The 21,014-nt window shown below is 46.5% G+C and overlaps 1 protein-coding gene across 1 annotated transcript in view; it reads left to right on the top strand.

Moving 5' to 3' along the window:
* Window positions 1–21,014, top strand: part of LOC137428666 (uncharacterized) — a 136,670-nt gene that overhangs the window by 70,860 nt on the left and 44,796 nt on the right. Inside the window, exons 9-10 of the mRNA XM_078777272.1 lie at window positions 7,903–8,065; window positions 9,709–9,998. Coding sequence (XP_078633398.1) covers window positions 7,903–8,065; window positions 9,709–9,998 — 453 coding nt within the window. The remainder of the gene's footprint in view (window positions 1–7,902; window positions 8,066–9,708; window positions 9,999–21,014) is intronic.

The raw sequence follows: 21,014 nt of genomic DNA, 5'->3' as shown, positions 1-21,014 counted from the left end.
ACTAACTGCGAGAGAAATTGCTCACGATCACGTAGATAGAGTTTAGTATAGTAGTTAATTCTTATCTTCTATTTTCAGTCTCAAGTTTTGTAATGCTCAATATTCACTTTGCAATATGTTTTTTGGTTGTGATTTGATAGCTGACAGACGTACATTTAATCAGACTGAACGCCGACGACGGACAAGGCTCTTTGAAACTCAGCATGCAGATAATACATGCTTTTCCAAAACTGGCTTTTCAGTTTCTTACTGAGGTAACGGTCTTCACATTAGTAGTTGTAGCACCTTTTTGGCTTTGTAAGCTGGACAGTGCTGGACATTTTTTCAAGACGAAACTTATCTAAAAAATTAAAGCTATCAGAAGAAAGGTCTATCTCTCATCAAGACCTACAAATGTTAAGACCAAAAAACATGATTTCTTGCTTGCTACATTATCGGAGTTTAAAATATAGCGTCAAAGGTACCGGCATGAAACATCGTAAAATTGCCTATATATCCAGTGTGGGAACCTCCGGGACACAAAGGTGATCCCGGGGGGGAGGAGGCTGTTTCACAGCACCACTTGCTTGTCTGCGACATGAGGGTAAAAGGTGCGAGGAGAGTTTGACGGGTGAAGTACCAACCGAGAATGAAGGTGTGGAGATTGATAGAGGCGACGGTGAGGGAGGCATTAAAAGAGAGGCTGAGTTGGGTAGAGGATGATGTGGTTGAGCTTGAAAGTGGTTCGATGTCAATGAAAGATAGCCTGCTGGGAGCCGTTGGTGAGGTATGTGGATGGACAAAAGGACCACCGAGGCACTCGGAAACATGGTGGTGGGATGATGAAGTTGGAAAGAGGATTGACGAGAAGAGGAAGAAGTTCAAGGAGTGGCAGAAGGCGAAGGATGCATGTCGGAAAATGTTCGGAGAACGCTTGGATTCGGAAGAGGGTCAGAGAGCAGTATTGAGGATTGCAAAGCAGATTTTTTTAAATTATTTTTTGTATACAGGAACGAGGCTCGTGAAAGAGCTAACATTTATCACACAAAAAATCAAACAGACACACAAAACATAATAAGGGCAGCGTTAGACAAGATGGGGAGAGAAGGGGAAGCACACAAACAACATTTGAGAGCAGGGACATAGGGAGATCTGTGGGAGGGCTTGGGGGGAGGAGGCGTGGGAGGGCGGGGGGTTGGAGGTTTGGGAGAATTATAAAATACAAGGGCACTGCAAGGATTTCCAGGTAGGAAGTTGGTATTTCAACAAAGTGAATCGGGGGTAGAAAAGATCAAGGTTTTGAATGGGAAAGATAAGAGATGGTGGTGAACAGCAGTTTTAAAGACCTGGAGGGAGGAGTGGGATTGAAGAGAGTGAGGGAGTTTGTTCCAGAGGCAGGAGAAAAGAGGAATGAAGGAGTAAAGGTGAGCAGAGAGTCTTGATCTTGGCAGTTTAACCATAAGAGGGTTGCTGGCAGATCTTGTGCGACCTGCAGGAATATTTGGGGGACAGCGCCCAGAGAGAGCTGGGGGAGCGAGGCCGGAGAGGAGTCGGTAGAAGACAGAAAGACGACCAACCTGCCTGTGGTGAGTAAGTGAAAGGCCCTCGCAGTTGGCTTCATCGCCGGAGATTCCAATGATTTTGAAAGCTTTGGTTTCAACAGCGTGAAGCTGAGCTACGTGTGAGGCAGGAGCACTGGCTCAGAGGGGAAAACAGTATTCCATTGAGCTGCGGATGAAAGCCTTGTATGTGGTGAGGAGCTCAGGTGTGCCAAGGAAGGACTTCGCACGACGGAGGATGCCCAGTCGCCGACTGGCTTTGGAGGCCAGATTTGAAATGTGGTTTTCCCAGGAAAGATCATGGCAGATTGTGAGACCCAAAAGCTTGAGTGACAGAACTTCTTGGAGAGGATTATTCAGAAAGTGGATGGGAGGGTTGTCCAGTTGGTCTTTTCGGAGAGACATCGTAAGAGTGTGAGATTTGTCAGGATTGAAAGACATGTTCCACTGGTTTGACCAGTCTGTGATTTTGTCCATGTCTGCAGAGAGTGAGGAGGCTGCAGATTGCCGATCTGAGGGATGAGGAATGGAGCGACAGAGTGGAGTCATCAGCAAAGAGATAGAGAGGATTTTCAAGAGAGTCAGAGAGATCATTGATGAAGACAAGAAAAAGCACAGGGCCCAGAACACTGCCTTGGGGAACTCCAGCCTGAACAGGAAGGAGAGATGAGAGAAACCCATTCAGGGCCACACATTGACTTCGACGAGAGAGGAAGTCCGCAAGCCAAGTGTGGAGATTTCCATGGATACCATAGGAGGAGAGTTTGCTGAGCAGAGTGGGATGCCAGACCGTATCGAAGGCATGTGATATGTCAAGGGAGAAAGCTCTAAATTCCTGTTTGGCATTGAGGACCTCCATCCATTGTTGCGACAGCAGAGGCAGCATGTCCAGAGGAGAGTGACCTGGTCTGAAATCAAATTGATGATCAGAGATCAGGCCATTTGAGAAGAGGAAAGATTTGATATCCGAAGCAATGATGGATTTCATGACTTTGCCTATAATTGGGTGAAGGCTGATTGGTCTGTAGTTGTAAGGATCTGTTTTTGCACCTTTTTGTGTAAAGCGGTGATGTTGGCTGATTTCCAAACTGATGGCAGATGACCTTGAGCAAAGGAGAGGGTGAAGAGAACAGAGAGAGGGAGTGAAAGATTGGCGGAGCAGGATTTTAGGACCCGTGGGCTGATGCCATCAGGTCCAGTTGCAGAATCAGAGACGAGGGTTGACAGAAATTTGTCCACCTTGTCAGGAGGAAAGGACACATTCCAGGAACAGCTGGGTATGGTGGGTACAGAGAGGGATGGGTTTGGGTCACAAGATTTAGAGGCAAACACAGAGTTGAGGCATTCAGCTTTTTCACTTGCGGAGTCAGCTGTGCAGCCGTTTGAGGTAAGGGAGGGGATGGAGGGGGAACAAACACCAGAAACGGATTTGACCAGATGCCACCAGGATTTGGAAGAGGGAGACAGGTTTGTGAGTTCGGTCTTGAGAGTGGAGAGATATTGTTTCCTGGCTCTCCTGAAGGTGGACACACACTTGTTTTGGGCTTTGTGAAAGGAAATGAGATTTCCTTCTGTTGGATTTGCTTTCCAGGAGACGAAGGCAAGTTGTTTCTGGACAACAGCCTCACCACAAGAATCCGTGTACCATGGACGGGAGGAAGGGTATGACAACTGAAGATGAGATGGGATCAATCTGTGCATGAGAGAGAGCAATTTACTTTGGAAGAATTTCCAGCATGAGTTGATGTCAGAGGCGGTAGAAATGGGACCAGTCCAGATGATTAATGGCTGCTTGAAGACCGTGCCAATCGGCCTGAGTGAAATGCCAGAGTTGTCGACGCTGAGGAGGCTCTCTGAGAATGGTCAGAGAGATGTCCACTTTGACAAGCACATGATCAGATGAGCCGATTGGAGCAGAAGAAGAGCAGCAGACATTTGCAAGGAAGTTAGTCATAACCAAGTCTAGAAGAGAAGATGCTCCGTTGACTGAGATCCGGGTCGGGAAATTGACAGATTGTGTCGTGTCAATCTCAGTGAGTCGCAGAAGTTCTTTGCTGAGCAGCAATGGCTGGTGAGAGAGGTACCCACACCCAGCCAACTGGCATGGTGACAATTGAAATCACCACATATGAGGAAGAGAGAGTTGGGATGAGTAGATAGAAGTTGGTCCATATTATCATACAGCGAGATGTAGATGGAGTCATCGCCGTTTGGTGGACGGTACAACACACATATGAACAAAAGGTGGGAGCGAAGGGGAAGCCGTAGCCAGAGGTACTCCTGGGGGTGAGTTGGAGAGAGGGCAGTGCAGAGCGAATGAGGAAGAGAGTTTTTGATAAAGATAGCAACCCCACCTCCATGACGAGGCTCAGGTCTATCATACCGGAGGAGGGAGTAACCCGGGAGAGATATTAAGGAATCTGAGAGATCATGAAGGAGGAACGTTTCTGTTAAGCAGATCAAGTCTGGTTTTTCAGAAGCAACCTGTATGTGAGAGGGGGGAAATGGAGAAAAAATGAGGGTGGGGAGATATGAAGGGGAGTGGCAAGGGGGGAGTATATGAGGGGAGGGGTTAGGTGGTAGTTTAGGAGGGAAGGGGCGAGGGGGGACTTTAGGAGGGGAGGGGTGAGGGGGAACCTAGTAGGGGAGGGATGCGGGGGGGAGTTTAGCAGGGAAGGGGAAAGGGGGGAGATTTGAAAGCGATGGGTGATGGGGAAGATTTGGAGGGGAGGGGCAAGGGGGGAGATTTGAAATGGTATGGGTTATGGGGAAGATTTGGAGGGGACGGGTGAGATTGAATTTTGGAAAGTGTACGAATAATGGGAAACGAACATTTGTTGCAAAATGAGTTTCTTGTGACCTTCGAGTCAAAGATACATTTCAGGATGCTGAAGGGGGGGAGGGGGGTTGGAGTGCAGGGGAGTTTAGGGAATGTATGAAAGAGGAACTGTAAGAGATGGAATTTTTTTTTGGAATGAATAGATTTGGTGAGCAAGTTGAAAGCACCCTTTTAAAGAAGAAGAAGAAAAAAGTGTTATAATATACGACAGAATATAGTACTTCAGGGGAAAGTTTAAACACTTTAAAATTGAACAGTGAAAACTATCTGGGGAAATGGGGGTGAAACACGTGGTCGAAGAAGGAACGAACGAATAAGAACGATGAATAAACGAATAAGAACAATGAATAAGAACAAAGAAGGAAGTATATGTATATTTTTTTGTTAAGATTGTCATCAAGGAAGTATGGGGTGAAAATACTGGGAAATACTGAGAACGAAAGTAAATGGACCACAATCGACCGCTGAGAGAAACAAAGCCTCAAAGTAGAAACAAGGTACGAGGCCGCAAAAAACGCGGCACGAAATAACTGACGATTATTGATACAGGTATGAAAGATTAACACCGATAAACATCCTTGGGACACACTTTCGGTACACACACTGAAAGATAAATACAGTTTCGACAAAATACAATTGTGAACAATTACCTAACTTCGAAAGCGTGGAGAGCATGTGCAGCTTCGAAAAACCGTGCCCTCGCCGACAAAGATCTCGCGAGATCTCCAAGATAGCGAAAGAGAGGTGTAATGTGATGGGGGTGAGTTGCTTGAAGGATGAAGTGCGACAAATCGTTGTGGACCCAGATGGAATTAAAGGACGATGGAAGAGATATATGGAAATGATGTTGAATGCAGAGAATGAATGGGATAGCAACACAGAGAGTAACCCAGTTTTAGGACCGGCAGAGAAGATAACTGAGAAGGAAGTTGAGGAACCGATAAAAGCAATGAAGAGTAGAAAAGAGGGAGGGCCGACGGGAGTTGTGGGAGATATTTTGAAGGCAGCAGGAAGTTGGGGTGTGAAGAGAATGACAGAGATCTGTAATGTGGTGGTGAAAGAAGGCCGCATTTCAGTGGATTGGGAACTGAGTACCCTCGTCCCTCTATACAAGGGGAAGGGTGACCCTCTGGAGTGTGGCTCGTATCGAGCAATAAAGTTATTGGAGCATAGAATGAAGGTATTGGAAAGGGTGTTGCAGAGGAGGAGAGGGAAGAAAGTGAAGATCGACGAAATGTAGTCTGGATTTATGCCAGGAAGAGGAACGCCAGATGCGCTTTTTATTGCAAGGCAGTTGCAGGAGAGGTACATGAAGAGGAAGACATTGTTTCTTGGGTTTGTTGATCTGCAGAAAGCATTCGATATGGCTCCACGCGAAAGTGACATGGGCATTGAGGAAGTTGGGAGTGGAGGAATGGTTGATCAGAGCAGTGATGGCAATGTACGAGAGAGCGCGCACAGCTGGAAGGACGAAGGACGGGAACAGTGGTGAGTTTGAGGTGAAGGTGGGAGTGCATCATGGGTCTGTCCTAAGTCCACCACTATTTGTAGCAGTGATGGAGGTGCTGGCTTGGAATGTAAAGGAGGGTTTACCATGGGAGTTGTATGCAGATGATCTGGTGTTGATTGCAGAAAGTATGGATGGACTGAAGGAGAAGATGAACAAGTGGAAGGAATGTATGGAGACAAAAGGTCTGAAGGTGAATATCGGAAAGACGAAGGTGATGGCAAGTGGTAAAGCATGTGGTGAGGTGGAAAGAACTGGGAAGTGGCCAGGTGCTGTGTGCAGGAAGGGTGTCGGAGTGAACTCCATTCAATGTACAATGTGCGTTGAGTGGGTTCATCAAAAATGTAGTGGTTTGAGAGGGTCATTAACCAGTGTGGCAGCTACATTCAAGTGTCAGTTGTGCACAGAGGAAGCTGCAGATGGAGGAAATGTTGAGTTGGATCTTGGAGACGGCATGAAGCTGGAAGGTGTGAAAACGTTTTGCTACCTTGGAGACATGCTGAATGGAGAAGGTGGATCGGACTCGGCAACGGTTGCTAGAGTGAGATGTGCATGGAAGAAGTTTCGGGAACTGAGTGGCGTGCTGATGATGAGGGGAGTGTCGTTGAAGCTGAAGGGAAAGGTGTATGCTGCATGTGTGAGCAGTGTTATGATTTATAGGAGCGAGACATGGGTAATGAACGTCGAGCAGCAACGAAGGGTGGAAATGCGAATGGTTCGGTGGATGTGTGGAGTGTCGTTGAGAGAGAGGCAGACAATTGATGAATTGCGAAAGATGATGGGAATAGAGCCTGTGATTGATGCTGTGAAGAGAAACAGGTTGAAATGGTTTGGTCATGTGGTGAAGAAGGATGAAAGTGACTGGTTGAGAAGAGTGATGGAAATGAATTTACAAGGAAGTAGAGGACGGGGAAGACCGAGAAAGACTTGGCTAAAGATGGTGGAAGAAGAAATGCGGGCAAGCGGTTTAACAACGGGAGATGCAGAAAATAGGGGAAAATGGAGAAGATTGTCATGTGGACCGCAAGGCGAACCCCGCTCCAGCAGGGAAAATGCCCTGAAAATGCCTGTTGTTGTTGTTGTTGTTGTTGTTGTTGTTGTTGTTGTTGTTGTTGCACTCGGTTGAAACAAGGGAACGTGTACTACATACTGGCTGCCACTAGGTGGCACTTGTGGCCTACATGAGCACATTCTGTGTGGACAATCAATCACACAAACAGATAAATGGACCCAAATGCAAGACCCTCTCCTCTGGCGAGGGTAAATGTTGGCAATTAAAGGAGTATTTCTGTGGACGATCCATTAAAGTTCCTGTCGGGTTTCCACCTGCCTGGATTTTTTTTACAGATTTTATTTGCTGACTCTTTCCATAGTTACATTTTGGTCGTATTAGCCCGAGATTAGAGCTGATGAAGCAGTAAATGGGAAATGTCGGTTTTGTTTTGTCGATCATCCTTTGTGTAAGGGCAAGTGTTGTGATGGCAAGAAATCCCCTCCTTAAATAGTCAGGCCGAGTAAGTACCAACCAGTCAGCACTGCACATCTCATGTTTCTCAATGTTTGACCAATGCGATCGCTCCACTTAATTCATGCAGTGTGTTTACATCTCGAGATGAGACATCGAGGATTTCTTTGAAGAAATGAGCCAATCAAAATCCGACATCAGTGCATGAAAAAGTACCAAAATTTACCATTTTAAGGAGGTTCTGCGAATGGTTGGGTTTAACCTAGAATTGGAAACGTACCGAGAAGTTGTGGTGATAAAGGGGTGAATATTTTCAGAAATTCCCATGCTTGATGGGCTCAATGGCCTCCGACTGCATTGAAATACCTCATGTGATTCCTTGTGTGAAAGTAAATCTCCAGAGGTGTAGCTGCTTTATCCTGTTGTGGTTTCGATCATCTTGGTGGGAATGGTTTACAACACGATACACCTCAAAAAGCGAAAACTATGTCAAAACAGATCTTACAATTATCTTGTTTAACGTGTTGTGTCATATCTTCCCCACTAACATCAGAAACCGTTGAGGAAGGACAACGTAGAACATCCAAGCGTACCTCATCCAAACGTACCTCATCCTTACGTACCCCAGGAGAGTCTTGAAGAATTATGTGAGGCTATGAGAAGTATGTGCCTCACGAGTGGACACAAAAGTGCGGAAATGTTGGGGGACAGTGCTGGTGAGTATGCAACAACAACCCCCCCCCCCCCCCACTTCCCACGCCTCCTCCCCCCAAGCCCCCTCCCTCCCTCAGATCTCCCGATGTCCCTGCTCTCAAATGTTGTGTTTGTGTGCTCCCCCCTCTCTCCCCATCTTGTCTACCGCTCCCCTTATTATATGTTTTATTGCTGGTTGACGTATTTACATTCCTGTGTTTCTGTATCTTTGTATTATTATTTATGCTCGTGGTGGTTTGTATGCAGCCTGTGGCTGCTGGGAATCATTTTCTCAGGGTGCGGCTGTGCTGCTGATGCAATGCCCCCCATTACCAGTCAGCTGGTACCGTGAAATGGGGTGAATAGGGACAGCAAGGTAAATAGGGACACAAACTGAAAAAAAGTTCGGAAACTTTTTTCGCTGAAAATTGATAACCATACTGATTTGTTGATATTTGGGTTGAAAGTGTTCTCTTGCTTTTTTAAAAAGCAACTTGTAGTCCCTATGAACCCCATATATGGGTTAAATCGGAATAAATAAGATTTTTATGGCTGTCCCTGTTCACCCCGTTTTACGGGTGAATAGGGACAGTCAGTAATACAAAAAAATAATAATCAAGAAATAGGGACAGTTTGGAGAAACTTTTTATCCCATATTTTTTTAATTGGCACCGTGGTTCATATTATGGGTGCATATTATGCCTATCCATCTGAGCTATCAATTTAGCAATAAGTTGGAAACTCAGGATTGTTTCTTGATTATTATTTTTTTGTATTAGTGACTGTCCCTATTCACCCGTAAAACGGGGTGAATAGGGACAGCCATAAAAATCCTATTTATTCCTATTTAACCCATATATGGGGTTAATCGGGACTATAAGTTGCTTTTTAAAAAAACAAGAGAACACTTTCAACCCAAATATCAACAAATCAGTATGGTTATCAATTTTCAGCGAAAAAAGTTTCCGAACTTTTTTTCAGTTTGTGTCCCTATTCACCTTGCTGTCCCTATTCATCCCATTTCACGATACTCAGTGTGCCGCCCGCGGAAGGATGACTGGGTAGTTGAGTCAACCCACCTCGTGTTAATTCAATGGATAACAGCGGCTTGAACTCAGGACCCGAAGATCTCAAGGAAGCCACCATAACTGTTAAGCCAACACCAGGCATCGAGACCTGAGTATACAACGTATTTATACAACGTATTTATACTTATGTATATTTATTCGTGTGTTTGAGGTTGTGTTTTTGTTCTGCACCTTTATATTTGCACGTCTGCATGTGTGCACACAAAAGACTGCTTACATCATAAAGGGCATTCAAAAGGTTCCAGAATGTGATACTTTCAACGTAGTGACAAACGAGAATGGTACTCGGTCGAGAGCATACCTCCGCCAGGCTGAACAGCTTGTTTTGCATCCCACTGATAAGCCGGATATGGATTGGACCTGAACCAAAATCGAATCGGCTTGTTCTTGTCACTCAACAAACTCGTCCACCAAATTCAGTCATAACTCGTGCATAACTTTTTAATATATCATGTTATTTGTCGCTTTTCGTCCGATCTCTCAGTGGTGAAGAATCACTTGAAAATTACATAATTCTCGTATCCGAATCCATTTTCAGATCTTCACCAAAATCGAATCTGTTTTTCCTTGTCACACAGCTGAAAACGAAGCATTCCAGACACATTTCAATGTTGCTCCATGTGAATTTGCTTCCGATGGGGGACTCTACAACGTTCATAACTCGTTCAACTTCGCAATCCACAACTACTACTTCGCATTCTACAACGATGGGGGATTCTACAACTTTCGCAACTCTACAACTTCGCAAGATACAAGTACAACTTCGCAAGCTGCAACTACAACTTCGCAATCTGCAACGACAACTTCACAATTCCACAACGATCAGGCAGAATTTGTTGGAAAATGCGCAAAGCTCCATGGGAAAAAGGTTTGTACTTATGTTATTTTTGATGGTTAAGATTTCTCAAGGGGTCTGAGTACATTCCGCATGCATGATTGATGAAGAAACGAATAAATATGCTTAAGAGGCTCGGTGGGTAACTTGTGAAATATGGAGTGTAAATTAAGACTGATGCAACCCACACAAAGTTTTGAATTATCGGAGGGTTAACTACATTTTATCCCACTAACTGCCAGAGAAATTGCTCACGATCACATAGATTGAGTTCAGTATAGTAGTTAATTCTTATCTTCTATTTTCAGTCTCAAGTTTTGTAATGCTCAATATTCACTTTGCAATATGTTTTTTGGTTGTGATTTGATAGCTGACAGACGTCCATTTAATCAAACTGAACGCCGACGACGGACACGGCTCTTTGAAACTCAGCATGCAGATAATACATGCTTTTCCAAAACTGGCTTTTCAGGTTCTTACTGAGGTAACGGTCTTCACATTAGTAGTTGTAGCACCTTTTTGGCTTTGTAAGTGTACATTTTTTCAAGACGAAACTTATCTAAAAAATTAAAGCAATCAGAAGAAAGGTCTATCTCACGTCAAGACCTACAAATGTGAAGAACAAAAAGCATGATTTCTTGCTTGCTACATTATCGGAGTTTAAAATATAGCGTCAAAAGTACCGGCATGAAACATCGTAAAATTGCCTATATATCCAGTGTGGGCACCTCCGGGACATAAAGGTGATCCCGGGGGAGAAGGCTGTTTCACAGCACCACTTGATTGTCCGCGACATGAGGGTAAAAGGTGCGAGGAGAGTTCGACGGGTGAAGTACCAACCGAGAATGAAGGTGTGGAGGTTGATAGAGGCGACGGTGAGGGAGGCATTAAAAGAGAGGCTGAGTTGGGTAGAGGATGATGTGGTTGAGCTTGAAAGTGGTTGGATGTCAATGAAAGATAGCCTGCTGGGAGCCGTTGGTGATGTATGTCGATGGACAAAAGGACCACCGAGGCACTCGGAAACATGGTGGTGGGATGATGAAGTTGGAAAGAGGATTGACGAGAAGAGGAAGGAGTTCAAGGAGTGGCAGAAGGCGAAGGATGCATGTCGGAAAATGTTCGGAGAACGCTTGAATTCGGAAGAGGGGCAGAGAGCAGTATTCAGGATTGCAAAGCAGATTTTTTTTTTTATGATCATTTTTTGTATACAGGATCGAGGCTCGTGAAAGAGCTAACATTTATCACACAAAAAAAATCAAACAGACACATAGAACAAAATAAGGGTCGCGGTAAACAAGATGGGGAGAGAAGGGGAAGCACACAAACAACATTTGAGAGCAGGGACATCGGGAGATCTGTGGTAGGGCTTGGGGGGGAGGAGGCGTGGGAAGGGGGGAGGGGTGGGAGAAGTATAAAACACAAGGACACTGCAAGGATTTCCAGGAAGGAAGTTGGCATTTCAAAAAAGTGAATCTGGGGTGAAATTAGCGGGGTTAGAAAAGATCAAGGTTTTGAATGGGGGAAGATAAGAGATGGTGGTGAACAGCTGTTTTAAAGACCTGGAGGGAGGAGTGGGATTCAAGAGAGTGAGGGAGTTTGTTCCAGAGGCGTGAGAAAAGAGGAATGAAGGAGTGAAGGTGAGCAGAGAGTCTTGATTTTGGCAGTTTAACCACAAGAGGGTTTCAGGCAGATCTTGTGTGACCTGTAGGAATATTTGGGGGACAGAGCCCAGAGAGAGCTGGGGGAGCAAGGCCAGAGAGGAGTCGGTAGAAGACAGAAAGACCACCAACCTGCCTGCGGTGAGTAAGTGAAAGGCCTTCGGTGTTGGCTTCATCGCGGGAGATTCCAATGATTTTGAAAGCTTTGGTTTCAACAGTGTGAAGCCGCGCTAGGTGTGAGGCAGGAGCACCGGCCCAGACGGGAGAACAGTATTCCATTGAGCTGCGATGAAAGCCTTGTATGTGGTGAGGAGCTCAGGTGTGCGAAGGAAGGACTTCGCACGACGGAGGATGCCCAGTCGGCGACTGACTTTGGAGGCCAGATTTGAAATGTGGTTTTCCCAGGAAAGATCATGGCAGATAGTGAGACCCAAAAGCTTGAGCGACAGAACTTATTGGAGAGGATAATTCAGAAAGTGGATGGGAGGGTTGTCCAGTCGGTCTTTTCGGAGACATTTTTTTTTTTTTTTTTTTTTTTTGTATACAAGATCGAGGCTCCTGAAAGAGCTAACATTAATCACACAAAAAGACAAACCGACACACAAAACACAAAAAACAAGGGGAGTGGCAGACAAGATGGGGAGAGAGGGGGAAGGACACAAACACAACATTTGAGAGCAAGGACATCGGGAGGACTTGGGGGGAGGTGGGAGAGGAATAAAACATATGAACACTGCAAGGACTCTGGGATGAATTACCGGGGGTAGAAAAGATCAAGGTTTTCGATGGGGGAAGATAAGAGATGGTGGTGAACAGCTGTTTTAAAGACCTGGAGGGAGGAGTGGGATTGAAGGGAGTGGGGGAGTTTGTTCCAGAGGCGGGAGAAAAGGGGAATGAAAGAGTGAAGGTGAGCAGAGAGCCTAGACTTTGGCAGTTTAACCATAAGAGGGTTGCAGGCAGATCTTGTGCGACCTGAAGGAATATTGGGGGGACAGAGCACAGAGAGAGCTGGGGGAGCAAGGCCGGAGAGGAGTCGGTAGAAGACAGAAAGACCACCAACCTGCCTGCGGTGAGTGAGTGAAAGGCCCTCGGAGTTGACTACATCGCAGGAGATTCCAATGATTCTGAAAGCTTTGGCCTCAACAGCGTGAAGCCGAGCAAGGTGTGAGGCAGGAGCACCAGCCCAGAGGGGGGAACAGTATTCCATTGAGCTGTGGATGAAAGCCTTGTATGTGGTGAGGAGCTCAGGTGTGCCAAGGAAGGACTTCGCACGACGGAGGATGCCCAGTCGGCGACTGGCTTTGGAGGCCAGCTTGGAAATGTGGTTTTCCCAAGAAAGATCATGGCCGATAGTGAGACCCAAAAGCTTGAGCGACAGAACTTCTTGGAGAGGATTGTTGAGAAAGTAGATGGGAGGGTTGTCCAGTCGGTCCTTTCGGAGAGACATTGTAAGAGTGTGAGATTTGTCAGGATTGAAAGACATGTTCCACTTGTTTGACCAGTCGGCGATTTTGTCCATGTCTGCAGAGAGTGAGGAGGCTGCAGATTGCCGATCTGAGGGATGAAGAATGGAGTGACATAGAGTGGGGTCATCAGCAAAGAGATAAACAGGATTTTCAAGAGACTCAGAGAGATCATTGATGAAGACCAGAAAAAGCACAGGGCCCAGAACACTGCCTTTTTTTTTTTTTGTATACAAGATCGAGGCTCGTGAAAGAGCGAACATTAATCACACAGAAAGACAAACAGACACACAAAACAAATAACATCGGGAGCGGTAGACAAGATGGGGAGAGAGGGGGAAGGACACAAACACAACATTTGAGAGCAGGGACCGAGAGACATGGAGACATCGAGAGAACTGTGGGAGGGAGAGGGCTTTGGGGGGGAGGCATGGGAAGGGGGTGGGAGAGGTATAAAACATATGGACACTGCCAAGACTTCCAGGAAAGAAGTTGGAATTTCAAACAAGGTGGATCTGGGGTGAATTAGTGGGGGTAGAAAAGATCAAGGTTTTGGATGGGGGAAGATAAGAGATGGTGGTGAACAGCTGTTCGAACAGCCTTCGGGAACTCCAGCCTGAACAGGAAGGGGAGATGAGAGAAACTCATTCAGGGCCATACATTGACTTCGACTCGAGAGGAAGTCCGCAAGCCAAGCGTGGATATTTTTCTGGATACCATAGGAGAGAGTTTGGTGAGCAGAGCGGGGTGCCAGACCGTATCGAAGGCACGTGATATGTCAAGGGAGAAAGCTCTAATTTCCTGTTTGGCATTGAGGACTTCCATCCATTGTTGAGACAGCAGAAGCAGCATGTCCAGAGGAGAGTGACCTGGTCTGAAACCAAATTGATGATCAGAGATCAGGCCATTTGAGAAGAGGAAAGATTTGATATCCGAAGCAATGATGGATTCCATGACTTTGCTGATAATTGGGAGAAGGCTAATTGGTCTGTAGTTGCAAGGATCTGTTTTTGCACCGTTTTGTGTAAAGCGGTGATGTTGGCTGATTTCCAAGCTGATGGCAGATGACCTTGAGCAAAAGAGAGGGTGAAGAGAACAGAGAGAGGGAGTGAAAGATTGGCAGAGCGGGATTTTAGGACCCGTGGGCTGATGCTATCAGGTCCAATTGCAGAATCAGAGTCGAGGGTTGACAGAAACTTTTCCACCTTGTCAGGAGGAAAGGACACATTCCAGGAACAGCTGTGTATTGTGGGTACAGAGAGGGATGGGTTTGGGACACAAGATTTAGAGGCAAACACAGAGTTGAGGCATTCAGCTTTTTCATGTGCGGAGTCAGCTGTGTAGCCATTTGAGGTAAGGGAGGGGATGGAGGGAGAACAAGCACCAGAAACGGATTTGACCAGATGCCACCAGGATTTGGAAGAGGGAGACAGGTTTGTGAGTTCGGTCTTGAGAGTGGAGAGGTATTGTTTCCTGGCTCTCCTGAGGGTGGACACACACTTGTTTCGGGCTTTGTAAAGGGATAAGATATTTCCTTCCGTTGAATTTGCTTTCCAGGAGGCGAAGGCAAGTTGTTTCTGGGCAATTGCCTCACCACAAGATTCCGTGTACCATGGACGGGAGGAAGGGGATGACAACTGAAGACGAGATGGGATAAATCTGTGCATGAGAGAGAGAGCAATTTACTTTGGAAGAATTCCCAGGATGAGTTGATGTCAGAGGCGGTAGAGATGGGAGACCAGTCCAGATGATTGATGGCTGCTTGAAGAACATGCCAATCAGCCTGAGTGAAATGCCAGACTCGTCGACGCTGAGGAGGCTCTCTGAGAATGGTCAGAGAGATGTCCACTTTGACAAGCACATGATCAGATGAGCCGATTGGAGCAGAAGAAGAGCAGCAGACATTTGCAGGGAAGTTTGTTATAACCAAGTCGAGAAGAGAAGATGCTCCGTTGACTGAGATCTGGGTCGGGAAATTGACAGATTGTGTCGGTCTCAGTGAGTCGCAGAAGTTCTTTGCTGAGGAGCCATGGCTGGTGAGAGAGGTACCCACACCCAGCCAACTGGCATGGTGACAATTGAAATCACCACATATGAGGAAGAGAGAGTTGGGATGAGTAGATAGAAGTTGGTCCATATTATCAGACAGCGAGATGTAGATGGAGTCATCACTGTTTGGTGGACGGTACAACACACATATGAACAAAAGGTGGGAGCGAAGGGGAAGCCGTAGCCAGAGGTACTCCTGGGGGTGAGGTGGAGAGAGGGCAGTGCAGGGCGAATGAGGAAGAGAGTTTTTGATAAAGATAGCAACCCCACCTCCAGGACGAAGCTCAGGTCGTTCACACCGGAGGAGGGAGTAACCCGGAAGAGATATTAAGGAATCGGAGACATCATGAAGGATGAAAGTTTCTGTTAAGCAGATGAAGTCTGGTTTGTCAGAAACAACCTGTATGGAGAGATCAGTCAAATTTGAGCGATGGCCCCGGAGTGTTTGAGGTCCATACCGTCAATGAAGAGGAAGGGGGAGCATCGGATACAGAATGCGGGGGGGGGGGGGGGGGGGAGGGGTAGGGTAGGATGTGGAAGTGGTAGGGAGAGCTGTTGAAAGTGTGTCAGAGATTTCAGAATTGCTAGGAGAAAGGGAAGGATGGGGCCGCCAAAAAGGTTTGGTGGTGATTGGGTGAGGCACAGTGAGGTGTTATTTGAGGGGTGGGGCAAAGCGAGGCAGAAGGTTGGGGGAGATGGAGGTGAGAGGGGGGAGATGGAGAAAAAATGAGGGTGGGGAGATTTGAAGGGGAGTGGCAAGGGGAGAGTTTATGAGGGGAGTGGTTAGGGGGGAGTTTAGGAGGGAAGGGGCAAGGGGGGGATTTGAAGGGGAGTGGCAAGGAGGGAGTTTATGAGGGGAGGGGTTAGGGGGGAGATTTGGAGGAAAGGGGTGAGGGGGGACTTTAGGAGGGGAGGGACGAGGGGGAATCTAGTAGGGGAGGGGTGCAGGGTGAATTTAGGAGGGAAGGGGCAAGTGGGAAGATTTGAAAGGGATGGGTGATGGGGAAGATTTGGAGGGGAGGGGCAAGGGGGGAGATTGGATTTTAGAAAGTGTACGATTAATGGGAAACGAACATTTATTGCAAAATGAGTTTCTTGTGACCTTCGAGTCAAAGATACGTTTCAGGACGCTGGATGGGGGGGGGGGGGGGTGGGGGGGGGTGGAGTGCAGGGGAGTTTCTGGAATGTATGAGAGAGGAACTGCAAGAGATGGAAAAAAATTTTGGAATGAATAGATTTGGTGAGCAAGTTGAAAGCACCCTTTTAAAGAAGGAGAAGAAAAAGGTGTTATCATATACGACAGAATACAGTACTTCAGGGGAAAGTTTAAACATTTTAAATTTGAACAGTGAAAACTATCTGGGGAAATGGGGGTGAAACACTTGGTCGAAGAACGAACGAACGAATAAGAACAATGAACAAACGAATAAGAACAACGAATAAGAACAAAGAAGGAAGTATATATATATATTTTTTTTGTGAAGATTTTAATCAAGGAAGTACGGGGTGAAAATACTGGGAAATACTGAGAACGAAAGTAAATGGACCACAATCGACCGCTGAGAGAAACAAAGCCTCAACGTATAAACAAGGTACGAGGCCTCAAAAAATGCGGCACGAAATAACTGACGATAATTATTTATACAGGTATGGTATGGTGTAACCACCATAGCCTGGTGTTGGCTTAGCGGTTAGGGTGCAGGCTTGGGATCCTTGGATCCTGGGTTTGAATCACGGTCGATCGCTGAATTAAACACCAGGGGGTTTAGCCTCTCATCAGCCAATTAAACACTCAGCCTCTCATCCTTCCGAGGTCGGCAAATTGAGTACCAGCTTTCTGGGATGAATGATCCCGGTGTGTAACCTGGTTTAGAATAGGTACACCGTATCCCTGCGCATCGTAAGAGGTGACTAAGGGTTGGCGTCAGGAAGGGCATCCGGCCATAAAACATCGCCTCAAACAGGGAACCATGATTGTCATGGGGCCCGCAAGGCCAACCCTTGCTCTAGCGGGGAAGGAATGGCCTTAAAACGATCATTCATTCATTTTATTTATTTATACAGGTATGAAAGATTAACACCGATAAACTTCCTAGGGACGCACTATAGGTACACACACTGAAAGATATATACAGTTTCGACAAAATACAATTGTGAACAATGACTTAACTTCAAAAGCGTGGAGAGCATGTGCAGCTTCGAAAAACCGTGCCCTCGCCGACAAAGATCTCGCGAGATCTCCAAGATAGCGAAAGAGAGGTGTGATGTGATGGGGGTGAGTTGCTTGAAGGATGAAATGGGACAAATCGTTGTGGACCCAGAAGGAATTGAAGGACGATGAAAGAGATACATGGAAATGCTGTTGAATGCAGAGAATGAATGGGATGGCAACATGGAGAGTAACCCAGTTTTAGGACCGGCAGAGAAGATAACTGAGAAGGAAGTTGAGGAAGCAATAAAAGCAATGAAGAGTAGAAAAGCGGGAGGGCCGACCGGAGTTGTGGGAGATATGTTGAAGGCAGCAGGAAGTTGGGGTGTGAAGAGAATGACAGAGATCTGTAATGTTGTGGTGAAAGAAGGCCACATTACAGTGGATTGGGAACTGAGTACCCTAGTCCCTCTATACAAGGGGAAAGGTGACCCTCTGGACTGTGGCTCGTATCGAGCAATAAAGTTATTGGAGCATAGAATGAAGGTATTGGAAAGGGTGTTGGAGAGGAGGATAAGGAAAAAAGTGAAGATCGACGAAATGCAGTCTGTATTTATGCCAGGAAGAGGAACGCCAGATGCGCTTTTTATTGCAAGGCAGTTGCAGGAGAGGTACATGAAGAGGAAGACGTTGTTTCTTGGGTTTATTGATCTGCAGAAAGCATTCGATAGGGTTCCATGCGAAAGTGACATGGGCATTGAGGAAGTCAGGAGTGGAGGAACAGTTGATCAGAGTAGTGATGGCAATGTACAAGAGAGCGCGCACAGCTGTAAGGACGAAGGACGGGAACAGTGGTGAGTTTGAGGTGAAGGTGGGAGTGCATCAGGGGTCGGTACTAAGTCCCTACTATTTGTAGCAGTGATGGAGGTGCTGGCTCGAAACATAAAGGAGGGTTTACCATGGGAGTTGTTGTATGCAGATGATCTGGTGTTGATTGCAGAAAGTATGGATGGACTGAAGGAGAAGATGAACAAGTGGAAGGAATGTATGGAGACCAAAGGTCTGAAAGTGAATATCGGAAAGACGAAGTTGATGGCAAGTGGTAAAGCGTGTGGTAAGGTGGAAAGAACTGGGAAGTGGCCGTGTGCTGTGTGCAGGAAGGGTGTCGGAGTGAACTCCATTCAATGTACAATGTGTTCTGAGTGGATTCATCAAAAATGTAGTGGTTTGAGAGGGTCATTAACCAGTGTGGCAGCTACATTCAAGTGAAAGTTGTGCACAGAGGGAGGTGCAGATGGAGGAAATGTTGAGTTGGATCTTGGAGACTGCGTGAAGCTGGAAGGTGTGAAAACATTTTGCTACCTCGGAGACATGCTGAATGGAGAAGCTGGATCAGACTCAGCAACGGTTGCTGGAGCGATATGTGCATGGAAAAAGTTTCGGGAACTGAGTGGCGTGCTGATGAGGAGGGGAGTGTCGTTGAAGCTGAAGGGAAAGGTGTATGCTGCATGTGTGAGAAGTGTTATGATTTATAGGAGCGAGACATGGGTAATGAACGTTGAGCAGCAACGAAGGGTGGAAATGTGAATGGTTCGGTGGATGTGCGGAGTATCGTTGAGAGAGAGGCAGGAAGGGCCTGTGATGGAATTGCGATGAGAGAGGCAGGGCCTGTGATGAGAGAGGCAGGAATTGCAAAAGATGATGGGAATAGAGCCTGTGATGGATGCTGTGAAGAGAAACAGTTTGAGATGGTTTGGTCATGCGTTGAAGAAGGATGAAAGTGACTGGTTGAGAAGAGTGATGGAAATGAATGTAGAAGGAAGTACAGGACGGGCAAGACCGAGAAAGACTTCGCTGAAGATGGTGGAAGAAGAAATGCGGGCAAGGGGGTTAACAAGGAGAGATGCAGAAAATAGGGCAAAATGGAGAAGATGGTCATGGGGACCGCAAGGCTAACCCCCGCTCGAGCAGGGAAAATGCCCTTAAAATGCATGTTGTTGTTGTTGTTGTTGTTGTTGTTGTTGTACTCGGTTGAAAAAAGGGAACGTGTGCTACATACTGGCTACCACTAGGTGGCACTTGTGGCCTCCATTAGCACATTCTGTGTGGACAATCAATCAAACAAACAGAGAAAAAAAAACCACCTTTAGAGGCCATTTTTCCCCGCAAAGCGGGGGTTGGCCTTTTTCGGGAACCATGGTTGTTGTTGTTTTTTGGTCCCCTTTTTGAAGCAATGTTTTACGACCGGATGCCCTTCCTGCCGCCAACCCTTTTTGTCGCCTTTTACGACAAACAGGGAATTACCAGTGAACTGGTTCTCAATTTGCCGACCTCGGAAGGATGACAGGCTGAGTCAACCCCCCTGGCGTTAATTTAGCGATCGATCGATCGAATCAAACAAACAGAGAAATGGACCCAAATGCAAGACCCTCTCCTCTGGCGAGGGTAAATGTTGGCAATTAAAGGAGTATTTCTGTGGACGGTCCATTAAAGTTCCTGTCGGGTTTCCAACTGCCTGGATTTTTTTTACAGATTTTATTTACTGACTCTTTCCAAAGTTACATTTTGGTCTTATTAGCCCGAGATTGGAGCTGATGAAGCAGTAAATGGGAAATGTAGGTTTTGTTTTGTCGATCATCCTTTGTATAAGGGCGAGTGTTGTGATGGGATGGCAAGAAATCCCCTCCTTAAATACAGTCAGGCCGAGTAAGTACCAACCAGTCAGCACTGCATACCTCATGTTTCTCAATGTTTGACCAATGCGATCGCTCCACTTAATTCATGCAGTGTGTTTACATCTCGAGATGAGACATCGAGGATTTCTTTGAAGAAATGAGCCAATCAAAAGCCGACATCAGTGCATGAAAAAGTACCAAAAATTTACCATTTTCAGGAGGTTCTGCGAATGGTTGGGTTTAACCTAGAATTGGAAACGTACCGAGAAGTTGAGGTGATAAAGGGGTGAATATTTTCAGAAATTCCCATGCTTGATGGGCTCAATGGCCTCCGACTGCATTGAAGTACCTCATGTGATTCCTTGTGTGAAAGTAAATCTCCAGAGGTGTAGCTGCTTTATCCTGTTGTGGTTTCGACATCTTGGTGGGAATGGTTTACAACACGATACACCTCAAAAAGCGAAAACTATGTCAAAACAGATTTTACAATTGTCTTGTTCAACCTGTTGTGTCATATCTTCCCCACGAACATCAGAAACCGTTGAGGAAGGACAACGTAGAACATCTAAGCGTACCTCATCCAAACATACCCCAGAAGTCTTTTTTTTTTTTTTTTTTTTTACTGAATCGAGGCTCGTGAAAGAGCTGACAACCGCGAGGGAAAGACAGCACAGGGGGACCACGAGGGAAAGACAGCACAGGGGGACCACGAGGGAAAGACAGCACAGGGGGACCACGAGGGAAAGACAGTACAGTGGGACCGCGAGGGAAAGACAGCACAGGGGGACCACGAGGGAAAGACAGCACAGAGGGACCGTGAGGGAAAGACAGCACAGAGGGACCACAAGGGAAAGACAATACAGAGGGACCGCGAGGGAAAGACAGCACAGAGGGACCGCGAGGGAAAGACAGCACAGAGGGACCGCGAGGGAAAGACAGCACAGAGGGACCGCGAGGGAAAGACAGCACAGAGGGACCGCGAGGGAAAGACAGCACAGAGGGACCGCGAGGGAAAGACAGCACAGAGGGACCGCGAGGGAAAGACAGCACAGAGG

This window comes from Myxine glutinosa, chromosome 5 (assembly GCF_964187855.1).
Source record: "Myxine glutinosa chromosome 5, kmMyxGlut1.1, whole genome shotgun sequence".
Lineage (NCBI taxonomy): Eukaryota > Metazoa > Chordata > Myxini > Myxiniformes > Myxinidae > Myxine > Myxine glutinosa.
This window is presented reverse-complemented; position numbering and strand designations above follow the sequence as displayed.